General features: G+C 41.4%; 1 protein-coding gene across 1 annotated transcript in view; it reads left to right on the top strand.

Moving 5' to 3' along the window:
- Positions 1–20,621, top strand: part of ttyh3a (tweety family member 3a) — a 55,583-nt gene extending 34,962 nt beyond the window's left edge. Inside the window, exons 6-14 of the mRNA XM_027173852.2 lie at positions 989–1,061; positions 1,639–1,714; positions 4,624–4,679; positions 6,604–6,696; positions 9,545–9,637; positions 11,243–11,379; positions 12,904–13,077; positions 14,210–14,285; positions 17,552–20,621. Of these exons, the coding sequence (XP_027029653.1) occupies positions 989–1,061; positions 1,639–1,714; positions 4,624–4,679; positions 6,604–6,696; positions 9,545–9,637; positions 11,243–11,379; positions 12,904–13,077; positions 14,210–14,285; positions 17,552–17,626 (853 nt within the window). The 3' untranslated portion in view covers positions 17,627–20,621. The remainder of the gene's footprint in view (positions 1–988; positions 1,062–1,638; positions 1,715–4,623; positions 4,680–6,603; positions 6,697–9,544; positions 9,638–11,242; positions 11,380–12,903; positions 13,078–14,209; positions 14,286–17,551) is intronic.
- Positions 20,622–24,493: the final 3,872 nt, after the last annotated feature.

The raw sequence follows: 24,493 nt of genomic DNA, 5'->3' as shown, positions 1-24,493 counted from the left end.
TCCTCAAGTCTGAAATTAAAGACTTGTATTCCCAGGGAGGCGTTTATATTTTTTTCTGTTAGGATAATTTTAATAGTTCTCCACTTGCAGATGAGGCAAATTTATGCTCTATAAATCCCCTTCACTAGTCTCTAATTTTAGCACAGGCAGATATTTAAATCTCACAGAATCTGGATGTTACTGAAGCTTTCACTCTACAGAGCACAGAGTTTAACCAAACGGTAGATAAATGAATAAGTAAACGATTTAGTGGATAAATAAATCAAATCATTTTTAAAAAAAAAACATTCAAAGTAATGTATCCATGACTAATAATGTCTGTATTTGTGTCTTCTAGTTTGTATTTCCTCACTTGATTTCTGTACTAATTAGCACACTTCATATTTTTATTCATTTTATTTTATTTGGGTCTTTCGATATGTATCCCTCTGTGTAATGTACGCAAGTCCTTCTCTAAAGCTTCGAGATTTTAAATAGTTCAGGAGCTTTGGACTGACCCCATTTAAAAATAAATAGATACATAGATAAATAGATACTTAAAATTATTTTAAAAAAAATATTAAAATAAATTCTGTTATAAAGCTGCAGTGGTCTGAGGCTCAGGATCTCAGGACTAATTTTGGAAAAGCCTTATTCAGTTTTAAAAATGAAAATGCAGTCATTTAAATGTTGTTAATGACTGATTTCGTGCGACTTTTGTCCATTACCTAAAGTTTCATAAATCACAAGTGTTTCTGCTACTGAAACGGTCTTCACTTTTAAGTGTCGCCCTGAATGACATTCCTAAATTAAAGGCTATTCTTAAATCTTTCGTTCTGAGAGAGACGTGTAAAATTGTCATACTGAAGTGTAATAAGGGGTTTTATGTGGAATCCGTAGAGCTCCAGAAGAAACGGCGCCCCCCCGTCGCGCTACCTGATTACACTGTACGTAACATTAATTCTAGTTTGAGCTCTTATTGTTGTTGTTTGCTCCTGTCGCCACGCAGGGTCTGTTTACTGGGCGTGTTGGCGCTGGTGATCAGCTGGGGATCACTGGGTTTGGAGCTGGCTGTATCCTCGGTGAGTGTCTCCATGGCAACACTACCCAGTTTTATGGGTGAGAGTTTTCCAGCTGTACGTCACGCATGCGATCGGCTGCACCGCACCGACGAAGGTGTACAATATGCCAAGGATAGGATGGTCATCTCTTTTAACTCTTCTGAGGTCGTCGTATCGTTTAAACGTTTTTTTTTGTTTTTTTTTTCTTGTTTGTTTTTGTTTTTTATAACTTTTTTCAATATTATTTGCTCCTCAACTTTTTCGGACAATTGTCCATACATAGTGTTTTTCAGTCTAAAATAGCAGAGTTTTTAGGCTGCTCGTGTATGTTTTCATGCTGCTGTTCCACACTAATGATTTCACCCACACACTCAGGGTGTCTCATGAGTCTCTGCTGAATGTAGTTACACATATTTCAGGTCATAATGATGCAACTGTTTAAACCTTTTTCCTATACCGATTTTTGGAAGATTTTGGGGGGTGTTCAATACAGCCCATGAAAATTTACTGAAGTATATCAGTCAGCATGAGAAATATATAATAATGGTTAATATAAATACAGCTTAAATTAAATCTGTCATTCCGCTATTGTTCACAGAGCTCCAGCGACTTTTGCGTGGCGCCAAACATGTACGTTGCCGAAGTGGCCGAACGCAACAGAGTCATCAACAAAGGTGAGATTTGTCTATAAAACATGACTCACCGTCTGTAGGCTTCACTGGGTGATTAATAGCCATGTTTGGTCTTGATGGAGTTCATACATGGTGTATTTACATGTTTTGCTTACACAGGCTCCCTAAATCATCCTCATCATTTATATCCTACTCCAGTTACAAATGATCAGATGTATACCAGGGGCCTTATAGTGTATGGTACCAAACGCTGGTCTGTACTGATCAGCAGGAGGAATTAAGGCAGTAGAGACCGAAGGCAGGACAGAGATAGTATTTTTAATCTTTAATCTATTCACTGTTCATTACTTCCCACTATAACGCTCTTGATCTTGCTTTATCTTTTGATGCTTCCTCCCCAAACCTCCATCCTTCTCTCTCCTTCTCACTTCTGAAAATGTACCGTTCAGCTTTCACGTCATCGCAGGTGTCCTCGTAGCCCACAGTAAGCACAGTGGTGCAGGCTAATGGCCATGGATGAAAACAGAATATAAAGAGATCATAGAAACAATAACCAGGGGTCGATCGTGTAGCAGGTCTGAACACTCGGCACGTTTCATCTCGTCTCAGATCAGCACGGGACCTAATTATAAAACACACCCATAATAAATGTTTTAATTTTCTGTGTTTTGTATTTTTGTCAGTTAAACAGTCATCTTTTAAGGCTTTTACTACATTTGTATGTTTTTTCCCTGATTAAACTAATCCCTGTCTCTATGGCATGGTCTCGAACTAAATTCGAATTCTAGTATATTACAGTATCCGTCACAGTTCGGTGCCGTTTGCTTAGAGCAGTAATCAGTCAATAGAACCGCCTGTCTGTCTGCCCCCAGGCCACAAGCCTCTCTGTGGCTTCTCAGAGGTCACCACTGCCATTATCTGCCAATGTCTTTCTCTATTATGCCCCCTATTTGTTCCAGTCATGTCTAAATTTGTTGCAAGTTGGAAACAGCTGTGCTTTAAACAAGCTTGGAGCAGACCTCGAAATTTTGCAGAACAAAGAAGATTGTGTATCAGACATGCTTGTTCCTCTCTGGGTACATTTTCTACTCACACCCTATGGTTTATGGGCTGTTTTACTCTGATGTCCCCAATTGGCCAATAATACATCCAGTTAGCAAAGTTCATGTAAAGATGATGGATGAGGCTCTGGGTTTGTGCCTTGGCAATAAGCCACGAAAGCCTCTTGTGTTTGACCATGTGCGGACATAATTGAGTGAGTGGTTCATTCTTCTCATCAACAATGTAATTCTGGGAGTGTGTGTGTGTGTGTGTGTGGAGCCAATGTGAATTAGCCCTACCACTACGATATCGACAATAGACCTTTCTTAATAACGATAGACAAAAACATTTGATGTGACACTTGAGAGTTTCACTTTAATGCATTGGTAAAACTGCATTACACAAGCGAAATCACTAGGTCTTAAACAGCCTATTATATGCCCTTATAAAGTGACAAGCAAACAGCATATTTTCCTGAGGACCATACAGGGGAATTTTTTTGCCCCTGTTGTCATGGGATCTGAATGAATGCAAGCAAGTATTAATGGTTCTACGTTTACATTGCACAGATTTTGTAACATTCTATTTATTAAGAATTACGTATAAGAGTTTATTTAACACTTATTTGACCTTCATGAAAGATATTGGTTTCATTCATTTCTACCGGCCAAAGATTAATAAAACCTATCAATAATAATCAATATCGAATGATCTGACATTATATCGATGATAAACTTTTTAGCTGGTGCTAAACAAATGGAGCATTTATTGGCTGTTGCTTCGGCTACCCTGTTTGTGTCAGTGTGCGCATGAATCCGTTCATATGTATCTGTAGCTTTATATGTGTGTATACCCACAAAAGAGAAAGAGAGAATGATTTCATCACTCCTCCACGACCCTGGCCTACAGCTCTGACTAAGTCAGGAAAGCTCTCTCTCTCTCTCTCTCTCTCTCTCTCTCTCTCTCTCTCTCTGTTTTACTTGTCTACGCAAATGTACGCAGTGTAGCGGTGTGTGAAAATCACAATTACGTCTGTGCAGGAGCCTGTCAGGAGGTGGTGTGAATATGTAGCGCTTCCTGCGCAGAAATAGAGCGTGGGAAGCTTTTTATAAACCTGTTTTCCTCCCACATATGCGCGCTAACCTTCATCCAAGATCTCGTCGATTCAAAGTGAATCAGTGAATGCAGTCACCGTTGGCTTTTTTCAGCTTCTCAGATGACTGTACTCTTAACTACTGCCACTTTGGTACGTCATTAATGGACTTAATTAGCCAACACAGAGCGATTGACCTAGTACTAGTTAAGTATTCCAGTCAGATATACCTCTCTCTACACTATATGGCCAAAACATAGTGGACGCCTGCACATCACACCCATATGTCTTTGTTGAACATCTCACTCCAGATTTATTCCCCTTTTCCTTTGATAATTATCTGCACTCTTCTCTTGTGTGAAGACTTTAGACTAGACTAGATGTTGGAGCGAGTCTGTGTGGATTTGTGTTCATTCAGCTACAAGAGCATTAGTGAGATCAGACACTGATGGTGTAAGAGTGAGGAGCTCTGGGGCTCAGTCTGTGTTCAGTGGGGTTGAGTCAGAGTCAGGGCTCAGAGCAGGACACTCGAGATCTTCTACTCCAACCTTCTCACACCGTGTCTTCATGGAGCTTTGTGCACAGGGGCATTAACATGCTGGAAGAGTTTGAGTTCCAGTGAAGGAAACTGTAACTCTGCAGCAGATACCTTAAAATGATTTGCTTATAAATATTTTGTGGCAGCAGTTATACAGAAGCATTATCCACAAATGTATGGCAAATGAATGAACAGCCGTTATTAAAAGTGATGTCACGGTTTCAAGCATTTGTTTCTCGTCTCCTTGTCGTTAACCTGCTGTCTCTGTTATTTCCACAGACATTCTGCAGTATTACCTCCAGTGCAACGTGGGCCAAACCAACCCCTTCCAGCAGGTAGTCATTGCTTCAGTCATCCACTACATCCCACTGTTTGTGTATATTATTTCTTTTTATTTTGTATTCAGATTGTAATCTTTTTAAGATGAAGTTTATTTAACTTAATTTGACTTATAATATTACATTTTGATTATTTATGACATCTTTGAATTTATGATGCTTTTCTTCTTTGGAGACATGCTCCTTTACTATATGTTTCCTTTATTCATTGGCCTCTGGTCTTTCTCATGACCTCTGGTCATCCCTCAGTTCCTCTGATCCGCTTCATTAATTCTGGTCTGCTTCATTACCTCTGGTCTTCCTTCATTATCCTTGGTCTTCCTCAGTTTATCTGGCCTTCCTCATTTCATCTGGTCTTCCTCCATTACCTCTGGTCTTCCTCAGTTTCTCTGGTCGTTCTTCATTACCTCTTGTCTTCCTCAGTTTCTCTGGTCTTTCTTCATTACCTCTGGTCTTCCTCAGTTTCTCTGGTCTTTCTTCATTACCTCTGGTCTTCCTCAGTTTCTCTGGTCTTTCTTCATTACCTCTGGTCTTCCTCAGTTTCTCTGGTCTTTCTTCATTACCTCTGGTCTTCCTCAGTTTCTCTGGTCTTTCTTCATTACCCCTGGTCTTCCTCAGTTCCTCTGGTCTCTCGCATTACTGCAGATTTTCCTCACTTCTTTTGTTTTTTTCTCATTTCTTCTGTTTTTTCTCATTTCCTCTATTTTTCCTCTCATTTCCTCTGTTTTTTCCTCATTTCCTCTGGTCATCTGCAGACCTCTTTACACCAGACAGCACTTTGGCCAAGCAAATCTAATTAGACTTAGCTGAGTCTTTATGTGAATAATATATTACCCCTCTTAAAGTATCCCACTACATCTAACTAATCACCACAGGCAACGGCTAGCTCTTTCCATTTCAATAAGCATCTCATTGCTTTTAAAACAGAGCTGGTAGTCATATGGAGATTGTATATTGATCCCTAAGAGCCCGTGAGTCTAACCGGTATCTGACTGATTCCATCTAAATCTTACTGGGGACAGCTGAGGCCACCAATTTCAGTTTCTATTGCTAAAAGAAGATAAAAATGCGTTACCATTTTATCTCCTGAGCTCTGCTCATTTGGGGCTTTGGAGAACCGTCACCAGCATCGGTTTCATCTTCTGCAGTTTCTTTTTGTTAAAGAAATCTCATATTGAACTGTCATAGCATGAATTATTGCAACAGCAAGCTCTGTGAAGCAACACAGAGCAGATTGTACAGTCACATACAAGATGCCTCGTGTACGGTGGGGTTTTTTTTTGGCCCTAATATGTAATTTTCCAGCCTTTTATGGCGAATTTTAAAAATAGATCTGTTGCTAAGAGCCCAAGCTGGTGTCGCATCCTTTTGAAGGTGGCGTTCAAATATTAACGCATTTCTGAGATGTCACGGTTCCTTCGGCAGTCAGATTAAAATGGGCTGCGCACGTTGTGTTTATTGTATTATTTCTGCTCCTGTATTTCTAACAGAAAGACCTCTCTATCTTATGGATTATTCAAACTCACCAGGGAATAACAGTGGGCAAGGGTGACGATGCGTCTCAGGAAGCAGACGAAAGACCATCTGGGTCTTCCGTATCCATCCCAGAAAAGCTCTTTGAGACAGTCAGCGCTCGCTTTTCTGTCACTCATATTTCCTAACACCCCCTAGCTCGCTCATCAGCTTATACACTAGTACATGGATCAGCTGGGTTTGGAGCTGGAGTAGAGCTGTGGTCCCCATGATTTAAGGAGAATAAAAATAAGTGAAGTAGGTAATCTATGTGAGGTTACCACAAGTCAGTATGTTCGCATGGAAAGCCCTGTACCACTGGAGTGTCCTTGGGTTTTCGATATACTTAAACTAAACTTTATTTTTAAAGCAAAGTAAGCATATTGACTGTGTATGTCTTGTGTTGTAGAAGCTGTCTGGAAGCCACAAGGCTCTGGTGGAGATGCAGGATGATGTGTTGGAGCTCCTGCGTTCTGCAGTGCGAGAATACCCGCAAACCAAAGTGTGTACCAAACACCACACTACAAAAACTCCACACACCATACACACCAAAAACACCTTACACCATACACAATAAAACCATACACACCACAAACACAACACAAACCAAAAACACAACACACCATACACCATACACCATACACACCAAAAACACAACACACCATACACAATAAAACCATACACACCACAAACACCACACATACCAAAAACACAACACACCATACACACCAAAAACACCTTACACCATACACAATAAAACCACACATACCAAAAACACCATACACACCACAAACCCCACACATACCAAAAACACCACACGCATTACACCACACGCCATGCACACAATAAAACCATACACACTACAAACCCCACACATACCAAAAACACCACACGCCATACACCACACGCCATACACACAATAAAACCATACACACTACAAACCCCACACATACCAAAAACACCACACGCCATACACCACACGCCATACACACAATAAAACCATACACACTACAAACCCCACACATACCAAAAACACCACACGCCATACACCACACACCATACACACAATAAAACCATACACACTACAAACCCCACACATACCAAAAACACCACACGCCATACACCACACACCATACACACAATAAAACCATACACACTACAAACCCCACACATACCAAAAACACCACACGCCATACACCACACGCCATACACCACACATACCAAAAACACCACACACCATACACACAATAAAACCATACACACCACAAACACCACACATACCAAAAACACAACATGCCATACACCACACATCATACACACAATAAAACCATACACACCACAAACACCGCACGCCATACACCACACACCATACACCACACAACATACACACAATAAAACCATACACACCACAAACACCACACGCCATACACCACACACCATACACACAATAAAACCATACACACCACACGCCATACACCACACGCCATACACCACACACCATACACACAATAAAACCACACGCCAAAAACCTTACACCACACACCATACACATCAAAAACACAACACGTACTGAAAACACCACACACTTAAAACACCATACGTGACACACCATACACATGACACACCATACACACCAAAAAATCCATGCAAAAACAAAGACCTTACACAATATACACACCAAAAACACCATTCATATAACACTATATACACGATACACCAATCCCCATACAGCGATACATGACACACCATACATGATATACACCATACACTCTTGTACCACACCCCACCACACACAACACAACACACTCACAACCCACAAACTCCGGTTTACTGCAACGTCTAGTGTTGATTCTTCCCCTTTTTCCCTCATGCTCAGTAACAGAATGACAGCTGACAAGTAGGAAGTGTGAAAGGGAAGTGGAAGTGGCTTCTGGTAGCAAAGGGGATTGTGTGTGAAAGAAGTGGTGACCCATTGGGAAACCAGATCACGCACAAGTCCATCACAAGAGCTCAGAATGAAAATCCCTTTGCTGTTTTCCATCCCTTTTATTCTGCACACCATTAGTATCTATGTGTTTATGATCATCACATGGCTGTGTGGTATTGAATTGCCCATTGGCCACTGTGTGGTGATGTGTAGTGATTTTCCTGATGCTCCTTATAACAGTGGAAGAAGATAAAGCGAGCTGTCCCTTATGGTAGAGTTTCAGATACATCATTTTTATTATATCCAAGATAGTTAAACTTGGTTCATTTCTGGTACATTAGTGCTGCTCAGATCTGCGCTCTCTCGCTCTCGCTCTCTCTCTGTCTCTGTCTCGCTCTCTCTGTCTCTCTCTCCCTCTCTCTCTCTCTCTCTCTCTCACTCACTCGTCACACACACACACACTCTCTCTCTCACTCACTCACTCACTCGTCACACTCACTCACTCACTCACTCACTCGTCACACACACACTCACTCACTCGTCACACACACACACACACACTCACTCACTCGTCACACACACACACACACACTCACTCACTCACTCACTCACTCGTCACACACACACACTCTCACTCACTCACTCACTCGTCACACACACACACTCTCTCTCACTCACTCACTCGTCACACACACACACTCTCGCTCACTCACTCGTCACACACACACTCTCTCGCTCACTCACTTGTCACACACACACACTCTCACTCACTCAATAACTCGTCTCACACACACACACACACACACTCTCACTCACTCACTCACTCGTCACACACACACTCTCACTCACTCACTCACTCGTCACACACACACACACTCTCTCACTCACTCACTCGTCACACACACACTCTCTCACTCACTCACTCGTCACAAACACACTCTTTCTCACTCACTCACTAACTCGTCTCACACACACACTCTCTCACTCACTCACTCACTCGTCTCACACACACACACACTCTCTCCCTCACTCACTCACATGTCACACACACACTCTCACTCACTCACTCAATCACTCATCTCACACTCTCTCTCTCTCTCTCTCTCTCTCTCTCTCTCTCTCTCTCTCTCACATTCACACTTGCCTGCTTCCGTGCAGCCCCTTTATGTACATGTTCGCCTGCAGCGAGAGCAGAGGGAATTACAGGAAAGATGAAACTTTCAATGTGTTAAATTTTAAGGCCTGGTGCAAATTAAGTGCAAGGAGAATACAAAATTAAGTACAGCAGTATCTATATTGTGAGCACGCACACACACACACACGCACACTATAGCTCATCTTAAGAACTAGACTGACCCAGTTATGTCGCTGGTTGTACCACCCCCCGCTCACTCCATCCCATCACCCCCTCTCTGTGTTTCAGAGTAATCTGGAGCAGATTCAGGGGGTTTTGAACACCACTGAAATCGGCCTACATCAGCTGACTGCCCTGGTGGACTGCCGCAGTCTGCACATGGTAAGTGTATCTGATATTGTGTGTGCGCGTGTGCGTTTGTGTGCGTTTGTGTGGGCGTGCGTGCGGGCGTTCGTGTGTGTGTGTGTGTGTGTGTGTGTGTGTGCTCGGGCGTGTGTGGGCGTGCGTGCGGGCGTTCGTGTGTGAGCGGGCGTGTGTGTCTGTGTGCGCATGCATGTGTGTGTGTGCACGTACAGAAAGTGTGAAATAATCATCAGTCATGGAGCCCTGAGGTATAACATCCGCTCTGAGGTGTTACAGGAGAGTGGACCTGTATCTCCAAACCTGCTCAGTGTCCTCGTACAAAAGATTTTAAATCTCAAGCAGTCGTGAGCTTTTCTGAATCATTATTCATTAAACCTGCCACTGTTAAACATCACGGCTCATATAGTGCAGTGCATCAAGGTTAAGTTCCTTTTCCGGATATTCTGCCTGCGTGTTGTGTTGAACTCTCAGTGTGTGTGATTATTCATGCAGCACCTTGACTGTGACTGACTAATAACTGGGGATTTGCGAGTGGGATCGACTGCTGCATTGCTGCCGTTGCGGACGCCTATAACGTGTGTGAGTGTGTGTTTGAGTGTGTGATTGTAGATTCTGCACATTTCAGTGCTGAATGCCACGTTCTTCTGTCTAGTCACGAATCTGGGATCGTGGTTATGAGTGTGGGTGTGTGAAGAGTGTGGGATTGTGTCTGATCGTCTCTCTCTCTCACTCTCTCCCTCGCTCTCTGTGGATGATTATGAGCACGATGACGTACCCCTGTGTCTTCGTTTGTGTGTGTGTGTGTGTGTGTGTGTCTTCAGTGGGAAATATGTGTTTCAGCAGGAAATGTGGGGGTGTAAAACTCTGTCTCTGTGTGCAGGAATGGGATGGCAAAAATAATAATAAATCATGCTGCTTCTCACGATGCAGAGGATTTGTAACAAAAGACCACAATATATAAATATATAGAGATCTGTATTTCGTTCAAAATCTGCTGTGATTTATTAGGTTTGGGATAGGGGTCTTTTACACGTATAGATAATCGAGGGTGGTGCAGATGATATCACTATTTCTCTATGATTCGTAAATGAAAAATACCTCCGTAAATCTAGCGGAGACCTACACGTGTTCTATTAATACCACACAGACTGTATCTCAGGAAGAATTTAGACGTATCACCTGTCTGCCTGTCTGGGAAGTGACCGAGATCAATAGTCTTGCGCTCCAGTCTAGGACATGTTTCTGTTGTGAGTCTCTGGATGCATTCTGCAGCACGGTGAGGCTGCAGCGTCTACCCTTTTTTAAGGCTTATTAGCTTGGATGCTTGTTTCTTCTGCATTCACCAGCATTTTCTCACCTTTATAGTTGTTCAGGTTTTTAAGTCACCTGCAGTCTGACGCCTTTCTCCAGCTCACTAAAAGAGGTGATCTTACATGATGTCCTTACGGGGAACGTTGTTGACATTCTCTTTCAGGAGCCCCTGCAGACACTAAGGTGTATAATAGCACCGTAGACCTTATAGCGGATACATGGCTTCTAATCTCCCATATCAAGCAGCTCAGCATAGGATGATGTGTGTTTGTGTTTCTGTTTATGATCCATTTATTTTTTTCCTCCCCGCAGGATTACGTCCAGGCTGTGACGGGGCTGTGTTATGACGGTCTGGAAGGGCTGATCTACCTGGTGCTGTTCTCCTTCGTCACCGCCCTCATGTTCAGCTCCATCATCTGCAGTGTGCCTCACACCTGGCAGGGTAGGAGGTGAGTGTGTGTAGGGAAGGAAATCAGAAAGCTTCATCCTGTTATTTATCTCTCGTATTGTTGTCCAGTATCTTTGTTATGCCCCGAGTAACACAGGACATGCGGAGGAGGAATCTGTGCGTCATTAACACATCTGTAAAACTCTGACCTACTGGAAATACGACCGCTTGTTACGGATAAGACGGATGTTGTTATATTACACAACGTAAAGTCGTGGCACATTATATTACATATGCTTGCTGTTGGTTGGTCTACATTGCTGACTCATTAGGGTTTCTTAATCCCTGGTTAAGATAGATATTGAAACCCACATGCAGCTGCTTCCTCTCTCTTGTCATCGTTTCCTCTTCTGGTTCTGAGGAAGATGAGCTTAAATGGGAACAGTACTGGATTGGAGCTTTCCGTTATTAATTCCGATCTTCAGTATTAATGCTGCGTCTCGTCCTCTGTCCCAAGACACCGTTCTAAGCTCCAGTTATTTTCATCGCTGTCGATCATCCACCCTACAAGGAGCTTCTAAGTGGGTTAGAAACAAGGAAGCATTCATTATATTAAGATTGATTGTCATTGTTATTCTTATCAGATATTTCAGATTCAGCACATAAAACTAGACAAGAAATCATTTATAGAGATCAGTGGATTTAATTTGTATTAATCTGTTGTGTGAGATTGAGTGTGTGTGTGGAGTGAGTGTGTGTGTTTGTGTGGAGTGAGTGTGTGTGTGGAGTGAGTGTGTGTGTTTGTGTGGAGTGAGTGTGTGTGTTTGTGTGGAGTGAGTGTGTGTGTTTGTGTGGAGTGAGTGTGTGTGTGTAGTGTGTGGACTGAGTGTGTGTGTAGTGTGTGGACTGAGTGTGTGTGTGGAGTGAGTGTGTGTGTTGAACTACACAAACAGTAGGTAGGTCTTATCACAGTCATGGATGTGAAGATCTCCAGTGAATCTGACCCTAGTGCCCTTGCAAGATGCAACTACTGCAAAGAAAAACGTGTTTCTTCTTTTGTCCAGCAGGGGGAGGTAGAGCTAAAAAAATGATGTCATTTACTTGCTGATGTTTGGGGGGGGGGGCTGCACAGAAATAATCATCTGCATTGAAATCCATCAAGGCTCAAATGCTGCATTATATGTGATTGTGATTACCGACCCGTTGTCAGCGTTACCGTAGATTAGTTAGACAAGATCGATTAACAACAATTTACACCAGTAATATATTTTATCTTCAGGCAGGTTCTCGTTGAGGTCGAAGTTCCCTGTAGCAAACAGGAAATTGAGAGATGAGAGGGAGAGTAATGAAGGAAAGGAGGGTGGTAGAGGGAGCAGGCACAAGCTCCTGTTGTTGCCTTTGGCGTTGTGGGTTGTGAGCAGGACTGCAGATAGGAACATGTGTGCTCATTTTGTGCTGCAGACGTTTCAATGGGCTTGTAAAGGTGCAGTGTGCCCTCTGCTGGCCATATCTCTTGCTTCCTAGTGTCAGTCAAAGGGCTGTATTTCGATCTATAATTGTGTGTTTTTTTGTTTTTTTTATCCAGGCCCAGTGAAGACACAGAGGAAGACTCTGCTGCTTCTGGAGGAAGACAGAACCATGATAATCTGTACCGGGTGCACATGCCCAGCCTTTACAGCTGTGGCAGTAGCTACGGCAGTGAGACCAGCATCCCTGCAGCAGCACACACTGTCAGCAACGCTCCTGTTACTGAGTACATGTACGTTACACAAGTTTCCTGTCCTGAACACCACCTCGACCCACAGAGTCCAATTTTACCACGACCTTCCCTTTATTAGCTTTTATATCACTCCACACATAGTGGTCCCACTCCTTTGTAGTCACACACACACACACACACACACACAGGTCAGCCTTCATTTACTTTATACATGCACTGAAACCCAGTGTAACCATAACAGGGAACTGACCCTTACATGACCCACAACCTTACATGACCTAAAACAGTTGCAGAGTTCTCAGTCGTGTCGAGAAGCGTTTCCGCTCATCTCTATTCAGCGGTTTTAAGCACCTTGTGTATCTAAGCGTTTCAATTAAACTTGTGTTTAAATCAAGCTTTTTTTATTGGATTGTTTTCATTTATCTCATCTGCTGTGTGTTTATTGGGAGTCAGCAGGAAATTAAGATCATGCAGGATTAAATTGCTTCTGTCGCTATGAAGCCTTGCATTTAACATGCGCATAGGACACCATATAATTTGTGACGTTTTCAGTAAATTATGACATTAAAGGCTAATGTGACCATATAATCTTTGTGTATGTAACGCAAAGTAAACCGTGTAGGAAACTGAAGAAACTACTCACTTTTCCTGTTTATTTAAATTTATTCATGCGAGAGGTTTATCATCCAGGAGAATTCTTAGTAAAGGTTCCTATTAAAGTCGATACAGATATTTAACTTTTTTCTTCTTTTTTTTTAAGATTAAAATCAGAAATAAAAAAAAAATCCTCCTTCTCCCCCTCACCCAGCTATTCACTCGCTCGTCTCAACAGAGACGGCTCCTGTAGCTCACCTGTAGCTTTGCTCTAGCTCACCAGGAGTCTACTGACACTGCAGTGAAGACAAAGCAATGCCTGCGGTTACTAGAACTATCTGCACGAGTAAAGACAAGAATCTTTGAAATACGCATGAAGGTTTAATGAAGAAGAGCCAGATGCAGGTTTCGAGGCATCGTACTGTACCTGAAGCCTAGGGTCTATAGAAGAAGCTGCTTTTACTGTTTTACATCTACCTAAAAGATCAGCTATGAGTTTTTTTTGAAGCTTGAATAAAAAATTAAGGCTCTGTGTTTATAGAATTATTTATTTGTTCATTTTTCTCTCCTCACACAGGACACAGAATGCAAACTTCCAGAATCCTCGCTGTGAGAACACTCCTCTAATCGGGAGAGAGTCTCCTCCCCCTTCTGTGAGTGTCTAACACTAACACTGAATCTCTCTCACACACACACACACACACTCTCTTTTTGGATTCCTTCTCTGGCTGTTCATTCGTCTTGTAAACAGCACGTGGGAAAGGGCAGAGTGCTGCGTCTCTGCCTGTGTGAGACAGAAAGCTGGAATATTTCTCTCCGGACAGGCTGTCAGGTGAAGTTAGCATGAGCTGGGAAACCACCAAGGAACCATTAGACCTTTCAGATCTGGTTTGCTGTCCTGAACTGACAGTGCGCTTTAGTTAGTTAAGAGTATCGAGAGCCACGTGATACCATGAGAGCTGCAGCTTCAGGTCGAAGTTAATGAGATTTATGTAAGAGAGAGAGATGAGGGAGATAGAGGATGGAGTTTGACTTGTTTACCTGCTCTACACTCTCTTTCATTGTAGTGTTGCTTGAGGTGTTGTTTGCTAAACCTTCCCTTCGTTAGCGTGGTCTGATCTGACTACCCTGGATGAAACTCTTACTACTGAAGGCAGTTAAGGGTCTCAAGGGTCTTCCACTCGTACCGATACTGAACCCACAGGTATTGAGCACATCCTATATATCGCCCTAATTTCTGTGACCGTGTACGTGGTTGGACGGAGCCAAAATCATCATTGATCACCGGCCAATTTAAAAATAAAGCATGAGTCTGGAAAGTAGAGAGGATGACTGAGTAAAATTGCATCACTGACCGATTGCACAAGTGATAAACATCAGCTTTACCTCAGAATGCTTAAATATTGGAAGATTTTTTATTGTCCCAACTTTGGAGGTTGGGGTCAGAACACAGGGCCAGCTATGATACAGCACCAGAGAGGGTTAAGAGCCTTGATCAAGGGCCCAACAGTGACAGCTCGGCGGTGCTAGGGCTTGAACCCTGATCCTCCGCACAACAACCCAGAGCCTTAACCACTTGAGCCATCACAGTCGATAGCAAATGATGTCAAATACACGTAAAGATTCTGAGACAGACACACAGAGAGACGGAGGGTGGGAGTCTGAGAGGGATACAGAGGGAAAGACAGAGAACCAGCGAGAGAGAATGAGAACCCGAGAAACACAGAGAACCAGTGATCGAGAGAACCAGAGACGGAGAGTGAGAGAGAACCAGAGACGGAGATGGAGAGAGAATCAGAGACGGAGATGGAGGGAGAAACAGAGACGGAGCGAGCCCCAGACGGAGCGAGCCCCAGACGGAGCGAGCCCCAGACGGAGCGAGCCCCAGACGGAGCGAGCCCCAGACGGAGCGAGCCCTAGACGGAGCGAGCCAGAGAGAAAGGGAGAGACAGGACAGACTGGAAGAGATGGTGTGAGAAGGAGAGACGGAGACTGAGGAAGAGAACTGGAGAGAGACAGATGAAGAGTTGTATAGTCCTATTTATCTCGTAGGAATAAATAAATCCATCTAAGATTAAACCCAGTCGTTTATTTTTTTGATTGACGTTGCTTTAGATTTCAACCACTCTGTAATTTGAAGCAAGCCTCTGTAATTCTCATCTCGGTGTCACTGTTGATAGTGCTGAAAGCTGGAACCACCTCAAAGCTGACAAAAGGAGAATCAAAGCCCACTATGCCTCTTTTCCACCGGAAAGAACGGGTGCTGGTTCAGAGCTAGCGCTGGTGCTGGTTCAAAGTTGGTTCCACTGGCGAACCTTCTAAGAACCGGTTTGCCTTTCCATCGGCTAGAGAGCCATCACAGCGGCGAGTGTGACGTCACTGTATACGTGTCACGTGTCCCAGCAACATTAGCGCAGCAGCGGCAAACACAACAACAATGGCGGATGTTGCTTTACTGTTAATGCTCATGGCTTTGTAAACCTACATTGGCATGCAAACGCGGCGAATAAAACGTGTACGTGCGGCTCCGTGTAATCTGTATAAACGGAGGTTGTAATCGATAAAGTACATAACGTTATTTTATCATTAACACAAAAAAAAAATTAGCTTTAGCATCTAGCTACCTACTATCATGTGTGCTGATAATGTGTCATATCGCGGTAAAGTAAAAGTGTATTAAACATTAGTATACTTAAGGTACATTATCAAATGCGCTAACAGTAGCCCCGCCCCCAGCTCCCGCCCCAAGCGGTTCTTAAGTCTAGACCAGCAACGTTTTGGTGCTACTTAAGAACCACTTTTCCTGGTACAGAGCCAGTGCTTTGACAGAAAGAACTGATTCTAAATTAGGCTCTGGCTCCGAACCAGCACTCAAACTGCCTCGGTGGAAAAGGGGCACTAGTGTTTTAAAGCGTGTTGTAAACTGGAGCGGTCTCACTGCTGGTCACTCTGCCAGATTTCCAGTAAATGTTGTGACAAGGCACAATGGTGCCATCTGATTTGTTGTGTTGCGAGAAATAACAGCTAAAACATGTACAGATTAGAACGGGCATTGTCCGGAAGTGTAGCGAATTTATTGGTTACGATAAATAAACTTTATGGCCAGATGTTTGTGCACCCCTGACCATCACACCCATATGTGCATGTTAACTGAGTTTGAGTTCCAGACATTCTGTGTGCTTTAGGTGAAGAACCAAGGGCGTCGATTTGGGTAGGGACGGTAGGGACATGTCCCTACCAATATCCATGGAACACTCAATTGTCCCTAGCAATAATTCGACCAAGCCTATGTATATTTATACATAACCTCTGATATCCGTCTGTGTCTTGTGCTTTTTTTACTTATTTCATTTAACATTTATCCAGGAATCATTAAATAATGAAAATATTTTACTACAGCGTTCTGTAAATAATAGCGCAACTAGTGGAACACAAACGGTTAACAGATTTACCCCCTGCAATGAACCCCGTCTCTGTAACTCACCTCTCTAAAAGGATTGGCCTTTGCCTTTTTTGAGTCCCGCCTCTCTAACCCACGTCACTGTTTGATTGGCTTTGTCTTTCTCGCTAATGTGTTGAGGCGGCTGCGGCTATATTCCGTTGTATGAAGCAATATGCAACGTGATTATGCAGGTTACCGGTATGTGAGGAAGAAAGTATTCTTATAAAAACAGTTTTATGCACAAAATTCGGGGAATGTTGTCCCCACCAATGTCAAATAAATTATGTCCCCACCAATGTCAAAATCAAACTTTCGCCATTGTGAAGAACCATACACATATAAATATATATATGGGTGTAATGGTGAGGTGGCCACATACTTGTAGCCATATACTGTGTAACAAGTCAATAACCTGTCTCCTTTGTTATTCATGACCGTGTTGAATACCTTTTTTCCCCCCACTGTGTGTCTCTGCAGTACACTTCCAGCATGAGGGCCAAGTATTTGGCCAACGCCCGACCTGATCCCAACAGCAGCGCTGCAGCACACTAGAGATCGCCCATGGACGTCCCTGATCTCTCTCTCTCACTCTCTGTCTCTCACTCTCTCTCACACACTCTCTCAACCTCTCTCACACACACTCGCTCTCTCTCTCTCTCTCTCTGTCTCTCTCTCTCTCTCTCTCTCTCTCTCTCTCTCTCACATACCCACACACTCTGTCTCTCTCACTCCTTTACTCTCTCTCTCTCCTATAAACACACACACACACAAATGTGCCCTTGTTCCTACGACACAAACAGACTCCACCAGGCCCACCCACTACTTCAGACAACAAGGACATCAAAACATTCGCCATTGAAGAGGCCTCTTGTTTACAAGATTGGCCACAGTTCCAAATAGTGGAGTAGTCCTGACGAGTGTGTGCGCATGTATGAATTGCGTGTATGAATTGTGTGTGTGTATACATTTGTTCCAATGTGCTGCCGTTGCTTTCTTGTGGTGCTTTTGCCAAAAGAGCCTAAAGCCCTAGAAGTACACAGCCAGTCATGGTAACTGGCCTCAAATCACATTCCTGCATTGTGTGTGTGTGTGTGTGTGTGCGCGTGTGAGAGAGAGTGAGTGTGTGTGTGTGTGAATGTGTGTGAGAGAGAGTGTGTGTGTGTGTGTGTGTGAGAGAGAGAGAATATAGGATTTTTCGACAGGTTAAGACTCTCTGATTTAAACACAAATACAGTAACTCTGATTAGCTGGATCAGTACCACAATCTAAAATATAAACCACACACCAGTTACTGACATGTATCAAATCACAAAAGAAACAAACGTGTGATTTCTGCAATAGGAATGAATGCTGATGAGACTGGTTTGAACCCAGGTGTGTTTTTAAATTCACTGATTCAGTGGTGCTAGCTGATCTAATGAAATCTGGAAAAGAAAAATACTGCCATTATGTATACGGAAAGGAAACAAGTAGCAATAGTGAGGTTCGGGGCTGACAAACGCCACGGGGTTAGCTCTCTCTTTTAGGTGGAGTAGTTTTAATTAAAGCCATGGGCAGCTTTAGAAAGCCCTGTGTAAATCTGTCTCCTTTTTACCACCATGCGTGTAGATAAGTTTTGAGAGGTCTCCTAGATTTGCGCACAGAAACAGCGCACAATATAAAAACAGCAGCATTGCTCATAAGAGCTGCTCAGGTTCTCTTCTGCAGAGTTTGACACACATGGACACAATGGTATATGAGGGTTTGGGTGCTGAATCCCATTCACCTCAGTTCTCTTTGTATATCGTAGCCACTAGACAGCAGACCTGGGACTGCACTGCTGAGCAAGATATTGCATTATGTATAATGTCTGTGGAGTATCTGGGGACTGCACATCTTCTCATTCTTCTCATCTCTGCCATGGAATTTACAGGTTACCAGTTATCTATGACATGCATATGAGTGTTGCATGCTTGCAGCTGTTTTTTTTCCTCCACGGGAGGATTTCTCATTGTGTACTTGAGAACTTCTCTGTACTGTACATGAACTATGAACTATGAACTGGACGTCTTGCTGAGCAAGCTTGGACCCAAACATGGCTGAGTTTTTTTTTGTTGTTGTTTTTTTTTTTTGGTTGTCATCTTTCGAACCAGGACGGACTCTCAGAGGAGAATGACTGTATTGGTGACTCAGCGAGACAGTCATTTTGTATGAAATGTTCCAGCTTTGTTTAACAACCACACTGACTGCTGTGCTTCTACTCGGCAATGTAATAACCACTCAGTTACTGCAGACTCACAACAACTACAGCACATCTGTTCCAAGGAGAATGTGCTATATGGAAACTCGCATCTGTCCAGATGATCACCTCTTTATATCTTAAACACACACACACAAACACACACACAGGTGTTGATGCATGATCCACCATGTCTGGGTTCCTCACACAGGTTTGATGATGTGGATGATCTGCAGCGACTTGATCACTGTCCCGCACCCTGCTATGCAGTGTCATGCACAATGGTGCGGGTCAAACAAACTCCACTTCAACATTTCCCAAAATGTTCCACGGACCCTCCTGTTCCGTGTACAGTCTTTCGTGGGACAGAGGCATGCATGCTGTGTAAAGACCTGAACATGCATTACACCATTACAGCTTCTGCTGGACTAATTAAAAAAAAAGAAGAGAAAAAAAAACAGCAAAAGGGATTGTGAAAGACTTTTGGGAAGGGGGAAAAGGAACCTGGGTTATTTGTGTCTTTTAGCTCGTAGCTGAACATCTCTAGATTTCTGGACTCTAAGCATTTGTTCATTCACTTCTCTGAGGCATGGTGACCCTTTCGATGTGGAGTGTGAAGTGTTCTTGTGTGCTACTGATGCTTCTTTTTTGGGTTCCTTGAATTACGCTCTTACTGCAATCAATAACGAGGCGTGGTTCCTCGACTGTGCCAACAACCAAATCATGACTTCTAATCTTTCCCATTACCTTTTAAATGTTCCACATGTTTAAATGGGCCTTTTTTTGTACATTGACAGCTCAGCCTAGCCCTGAGCGACCGAGCGAGTCACCTGTGAACATGAGCCTGACGTTTTAAAAATTGTCTCTTTTTTTTTTTCTATGTGAACGACCATTTGTTAGTGATGCAATATATTTTATTCTTTTTACATCATACTCTGTTAATTTCATAATATGCTAGAATCGTGTGTGTGTGTGTGTGTGTGTGTGTATATATATATATATATACATTATATATATAATTACAATGCAGAATGAAGAAAACCGCTAGACAAATTTGCAATACCATAGTGCAAAACATCACACACCTTCATTTTATTTAAAAAAAAAAAAATTTAGTTATTGTATCATATTATTTTTTTAAATGATTAGTAAGCTTTTTTTGTCTTATGTGAATAACTGAGTTTTGTATTTCATTAAAAAAATTAATTTGTTTTTTCCCCCTTTTAATTTTTGCCATTTACTAAAATATTGTACATTAAACGTTAAACCTGTGGTTTTATTCAGCTTGAACTCGTGTTTTCAGATTAAAATAAAATGAACTGACAGCAACTTTTATTGAGTCAAATATTTGTCTTTACAGCATCCTCTATGTCACATAACACAATTGTGTAACTATTTTTAGACAATTTGTACTGTTGTTAGAATAGTGGTGTTCACTTTAGGAAGATGTATCTGCTCAGCTTTACTTGATGTGGGTGTCTTGCTAATTCAGGAACCATTGAGAACATGTTCAGTAAATAATATCTGAATGAAAGTGAAAAACTTTATTGACTTTGTTAGATAGATAGATAGATAGATAGATAGATAGATAGATAGATAGATAGATAGATAGATAGATAGATAGATAGATAGACACACAATTCTAAGATTAGTTTAGATTCTGCAACCATGTTTTTTGTTTTTTGAGAATTCATCTGTCCTTGTTTTGTCCTGAGATTTTAACTGCCCACAGTTCGTCTGAAAGGTCCTCCTTCTCCTGCACATTCTTTGCTTTTCCTGCATCTTCTTCATATTTGACCCCTTTCCAACATACATGATTTTGAGATCAATCTTTTCACACTGAATACATCTGAGAGACTCGTAGTACTCGTACTATTACAAAACCTTCAACCCTTCAATGATCTTCACAAAGGTAAATAAGCATTAGGCATTAGAAGCCACAGAAGTGTAAACTTTTGAGCAGGATGATCAATGAAAATCGCTTTTTTAAAAGGCATGTTTCCCAGAACACAAATTAATAACAATTTACTTGTATCATTTCTGACTATTTGGACACCGTGTAGGATGACTTGATCTATAGAAGAATGAATTATCAGCATCTAGACAACAAATACTAAATTAAACATGATTAACAATGTTACCTCATTACCACATTAAACATTTGGCTGATTTGTAAATAATAGCATGTATCAGGTTTGACATGAGTTTAAATATGTAAGGTTCCAAATGAAGGCATTCCTGAGGCAACGAACACAATTCACAAAAAATCCCAGATGATTTAAATTATTGTGTCAAAGGGAAAAATGTTGTAAATAATGGTAGTGTAATAGAAAACCTACAAGCTGCATCAGCAAAGATAAACACTGGTTTCAAGTCAAAGGGATGACCAGGATAGACTGGTTTTACAAAATAGTCGCCAAAATCCCCAATCCCCAATTCAACAGACCTCAGCAGTAAATGAATGAGCAGCTTAGTGACTCTGTCTGAACCGTACGTCATGAGCGTTTACTGAAATTCCACTATTTAGAAAGCTTTTGTGTCAGAAAATACTGAGCAAAGGTGTTTAATGGTAGAAACAAAATCTGGAGCCCTGAACAATGGAAAAAGTAGTAGAGTCGTTGATGTTGATAACACAACCTTGACTATTTTTCCCACATTTGGATGGATTTGCATTTGGAGGAAGCCAATAAACCACAAGGTCTTCTGCAAACTTAATTAAGTCAGATGGAGCTGTAATGCAGTCATTTAGTCCAATGGTACATGTGCACTTTCGTGATTAAAAACAAAATAAAATCCTTCTTCAGGACGATTTTGCCTTCATACTTATTGCTAAAAGGATGATAGTCTGATAAACAACAGAATGAGGCCAAACACCTTCTCTGATATCACCAATCACAAGAACTTAAAACATCACTGAACCTTTAAGGAAGAACATTAGATCAAACTAATTCCTGTCTCCATCTAAATCTATTCACAGGTTTGTTAGTTTTTATTATTTGTATTTTGAGACTGGATTTTGCTTGGACTGTGTGGGGTTTTACCACAGGAAATTAAAAAATATGTTCTAGATGGTTTTATTCTGTTCACACATACAATAATTATAATAATGGTTAAGTAAATAAAAAAATAAAGTAAATAAAAAAAATCTGAAAATGATTAGAGTTGAAGCCATGCTTGCTTTGTCTTCATGCTTCTTGGGAAATCTGCTCTTCTATGGCTTGGACTTACAAAATGGCCGACTGCAGAGCATTTAAACGAGAAATGAACCGCTAGAGGGCAGTATTGATCAATGTAAACTAAACTGAATAAACGAAGATGCATCACTTTGTTAATGGTTTATCACGTGTTTAATTAATGCAGTTATTTTAATGTTCATTAAGTTTTTTTGTGCATCTTTATAGAGAAATAGTCTTATAAATCATGGAAGTGTGTTGTGCAAAATGCACGCTGCACTAGCAAAGTTAAACAGTGGTCAAGACTACATTGACTCTCTCCAAATCTGCCCAGTTGGACATTTCCCACTTTAAATCAACTAATAAACCCACAAATCCAGCTGAGATTTTTTAGTCCCTTCCGAATGAAGGATGTCAGCACAGACCAGTATTTATACTTATAAGCCAGCTGTTAGTTTTTCTGGTCATCACTGTCCAGTGCTGGTCTTAATACTGCGTGGGTGAGCAGCAAGGCTCACTACACATGTACAGGTTACAGTATACAATCTCCATACTGGAGTAAAACACATGACAAGAGATGACATGGTTGCATTTTTTTTTTACTATTTACTATTATTTACTATTATTTACTACTACTACTACTACTACTACTACTACTACTACTACTACTACTAAAACTAATAAAAAGAAGAAGAACAACAACAACAATATCAAAAACAACAACAATAACAACAACAACAATAATAATAATAATAATAATAATAATAATAATAAGGGTTAAACATACTTCCCAAATGTATGTGTTCAGGTAACAGGCCTGAGTAAATGTTCTTTGCATTATATAGCAGGCAGATAAATCATCTGTGATAGGAAACTAGTGGAGGAAGTACTGCGACCCCCAGGATGTCATTATTTCATAGCTATTTATATTCTGACATCATGGAACCTGAGGAAGATTTGTGTAGTATAGGTTTGACATATAAAGTGCTTATTTGCTATAAAAGCTACTCTAGCAGAAGGAAGCTTGTGATATATTGAGCAGATCCATGTTACGTTTATCTCAATTCTGGGCCTGCTGGAGACTGGCATGTCTGTCAAGACTAATAAATGAATAAAAGGAAACAGGGAAAAGTCAATTTTGCCATGAATTTAGAAGGGAAATATCTTCCTTTCATGGTCCATTATAGATGATTGGACAAATCCACAGTGACCCCTACTTCTCTTTCTGTTTTTCACAATAAATAAAATAAAAATAAGTAAAAAGAGTAAAATAAATCACAGCACAATAACTGTACAATAATTTGTTCTTTATATATTTTATATACTGTTTAGTACTTAGACATAAGGTGTCCAGGTGGCGTTGGTTAAGACCGAGCATGTTGTTCAAGAGGCCCAGCATAGGATGTTAGCAATATCCAGGATGGCTAGAATAAATGTGCTAACAGGGCTTTATACTGGATTATTTGCTGTTAGCAATCTTGTTAGTAAAATGGATTTTCAAGCAATATCAAGTCTCTAAAATAATGCATATGAAGGAGAAATTCAAGCAGACTCAGAACCATACATTTAATGTTTGTTGGTTTGAACAGAATAGTTAGATCTTTTCTGTTTATCATTTTTGGACATTCGGGCCAAACAAAGTACAGCATTATGGAATAAATAACTTTTTTAATACTCTTTAATCTATCTATGTCTGTCTGTCTGTCTGTCTGTCTATCTGTCTGTTTGTCTGGTTGGCTGACTGGCCCAGCTAGCTGGCTTTACTTTCACATTCTTAGGCAAGCCGCAGAGGAAGTGTGAAGCGCTGGTGTGAATGTTCTGTTTAAAAACTATGGCTTCTGAATTTCATATGAATGTTATTTTGACATGCACCACCTACCTAAACATGGCTGAAGACCAAGTACACTTCTTCATGGTAATGTATTCCCCAACGACAGTGTCCTCTTTCAGCAGGATAATGCAACAGGGCACACTGAAAAAAAATCAGGAATTTTTTGAAGAAAGAGACATGACAAAGAGTTTGGCCTC

This window comes from Tachysurus fulvidraco, chromosome 24 (genome assembly GCF_022655615.1).
Source record: "Tachysurus fulvidraco isolate hzauxx_2018 chromosome 24, HZAU_PFXX_2.0, whole genome shotgun sequence".
Lineage (NCBI taxonomy): Eukaryota > Metazoa > Chordata > Actinopteri > Siluriformes > Bagridae > Tachysurus > Tachysurus fulvidraco.
The sequence above is the reverse complement of the archived record's forward strand: the minus strand, read 5'-3'. Positions and strand labels throughout refer to the sequence as shown.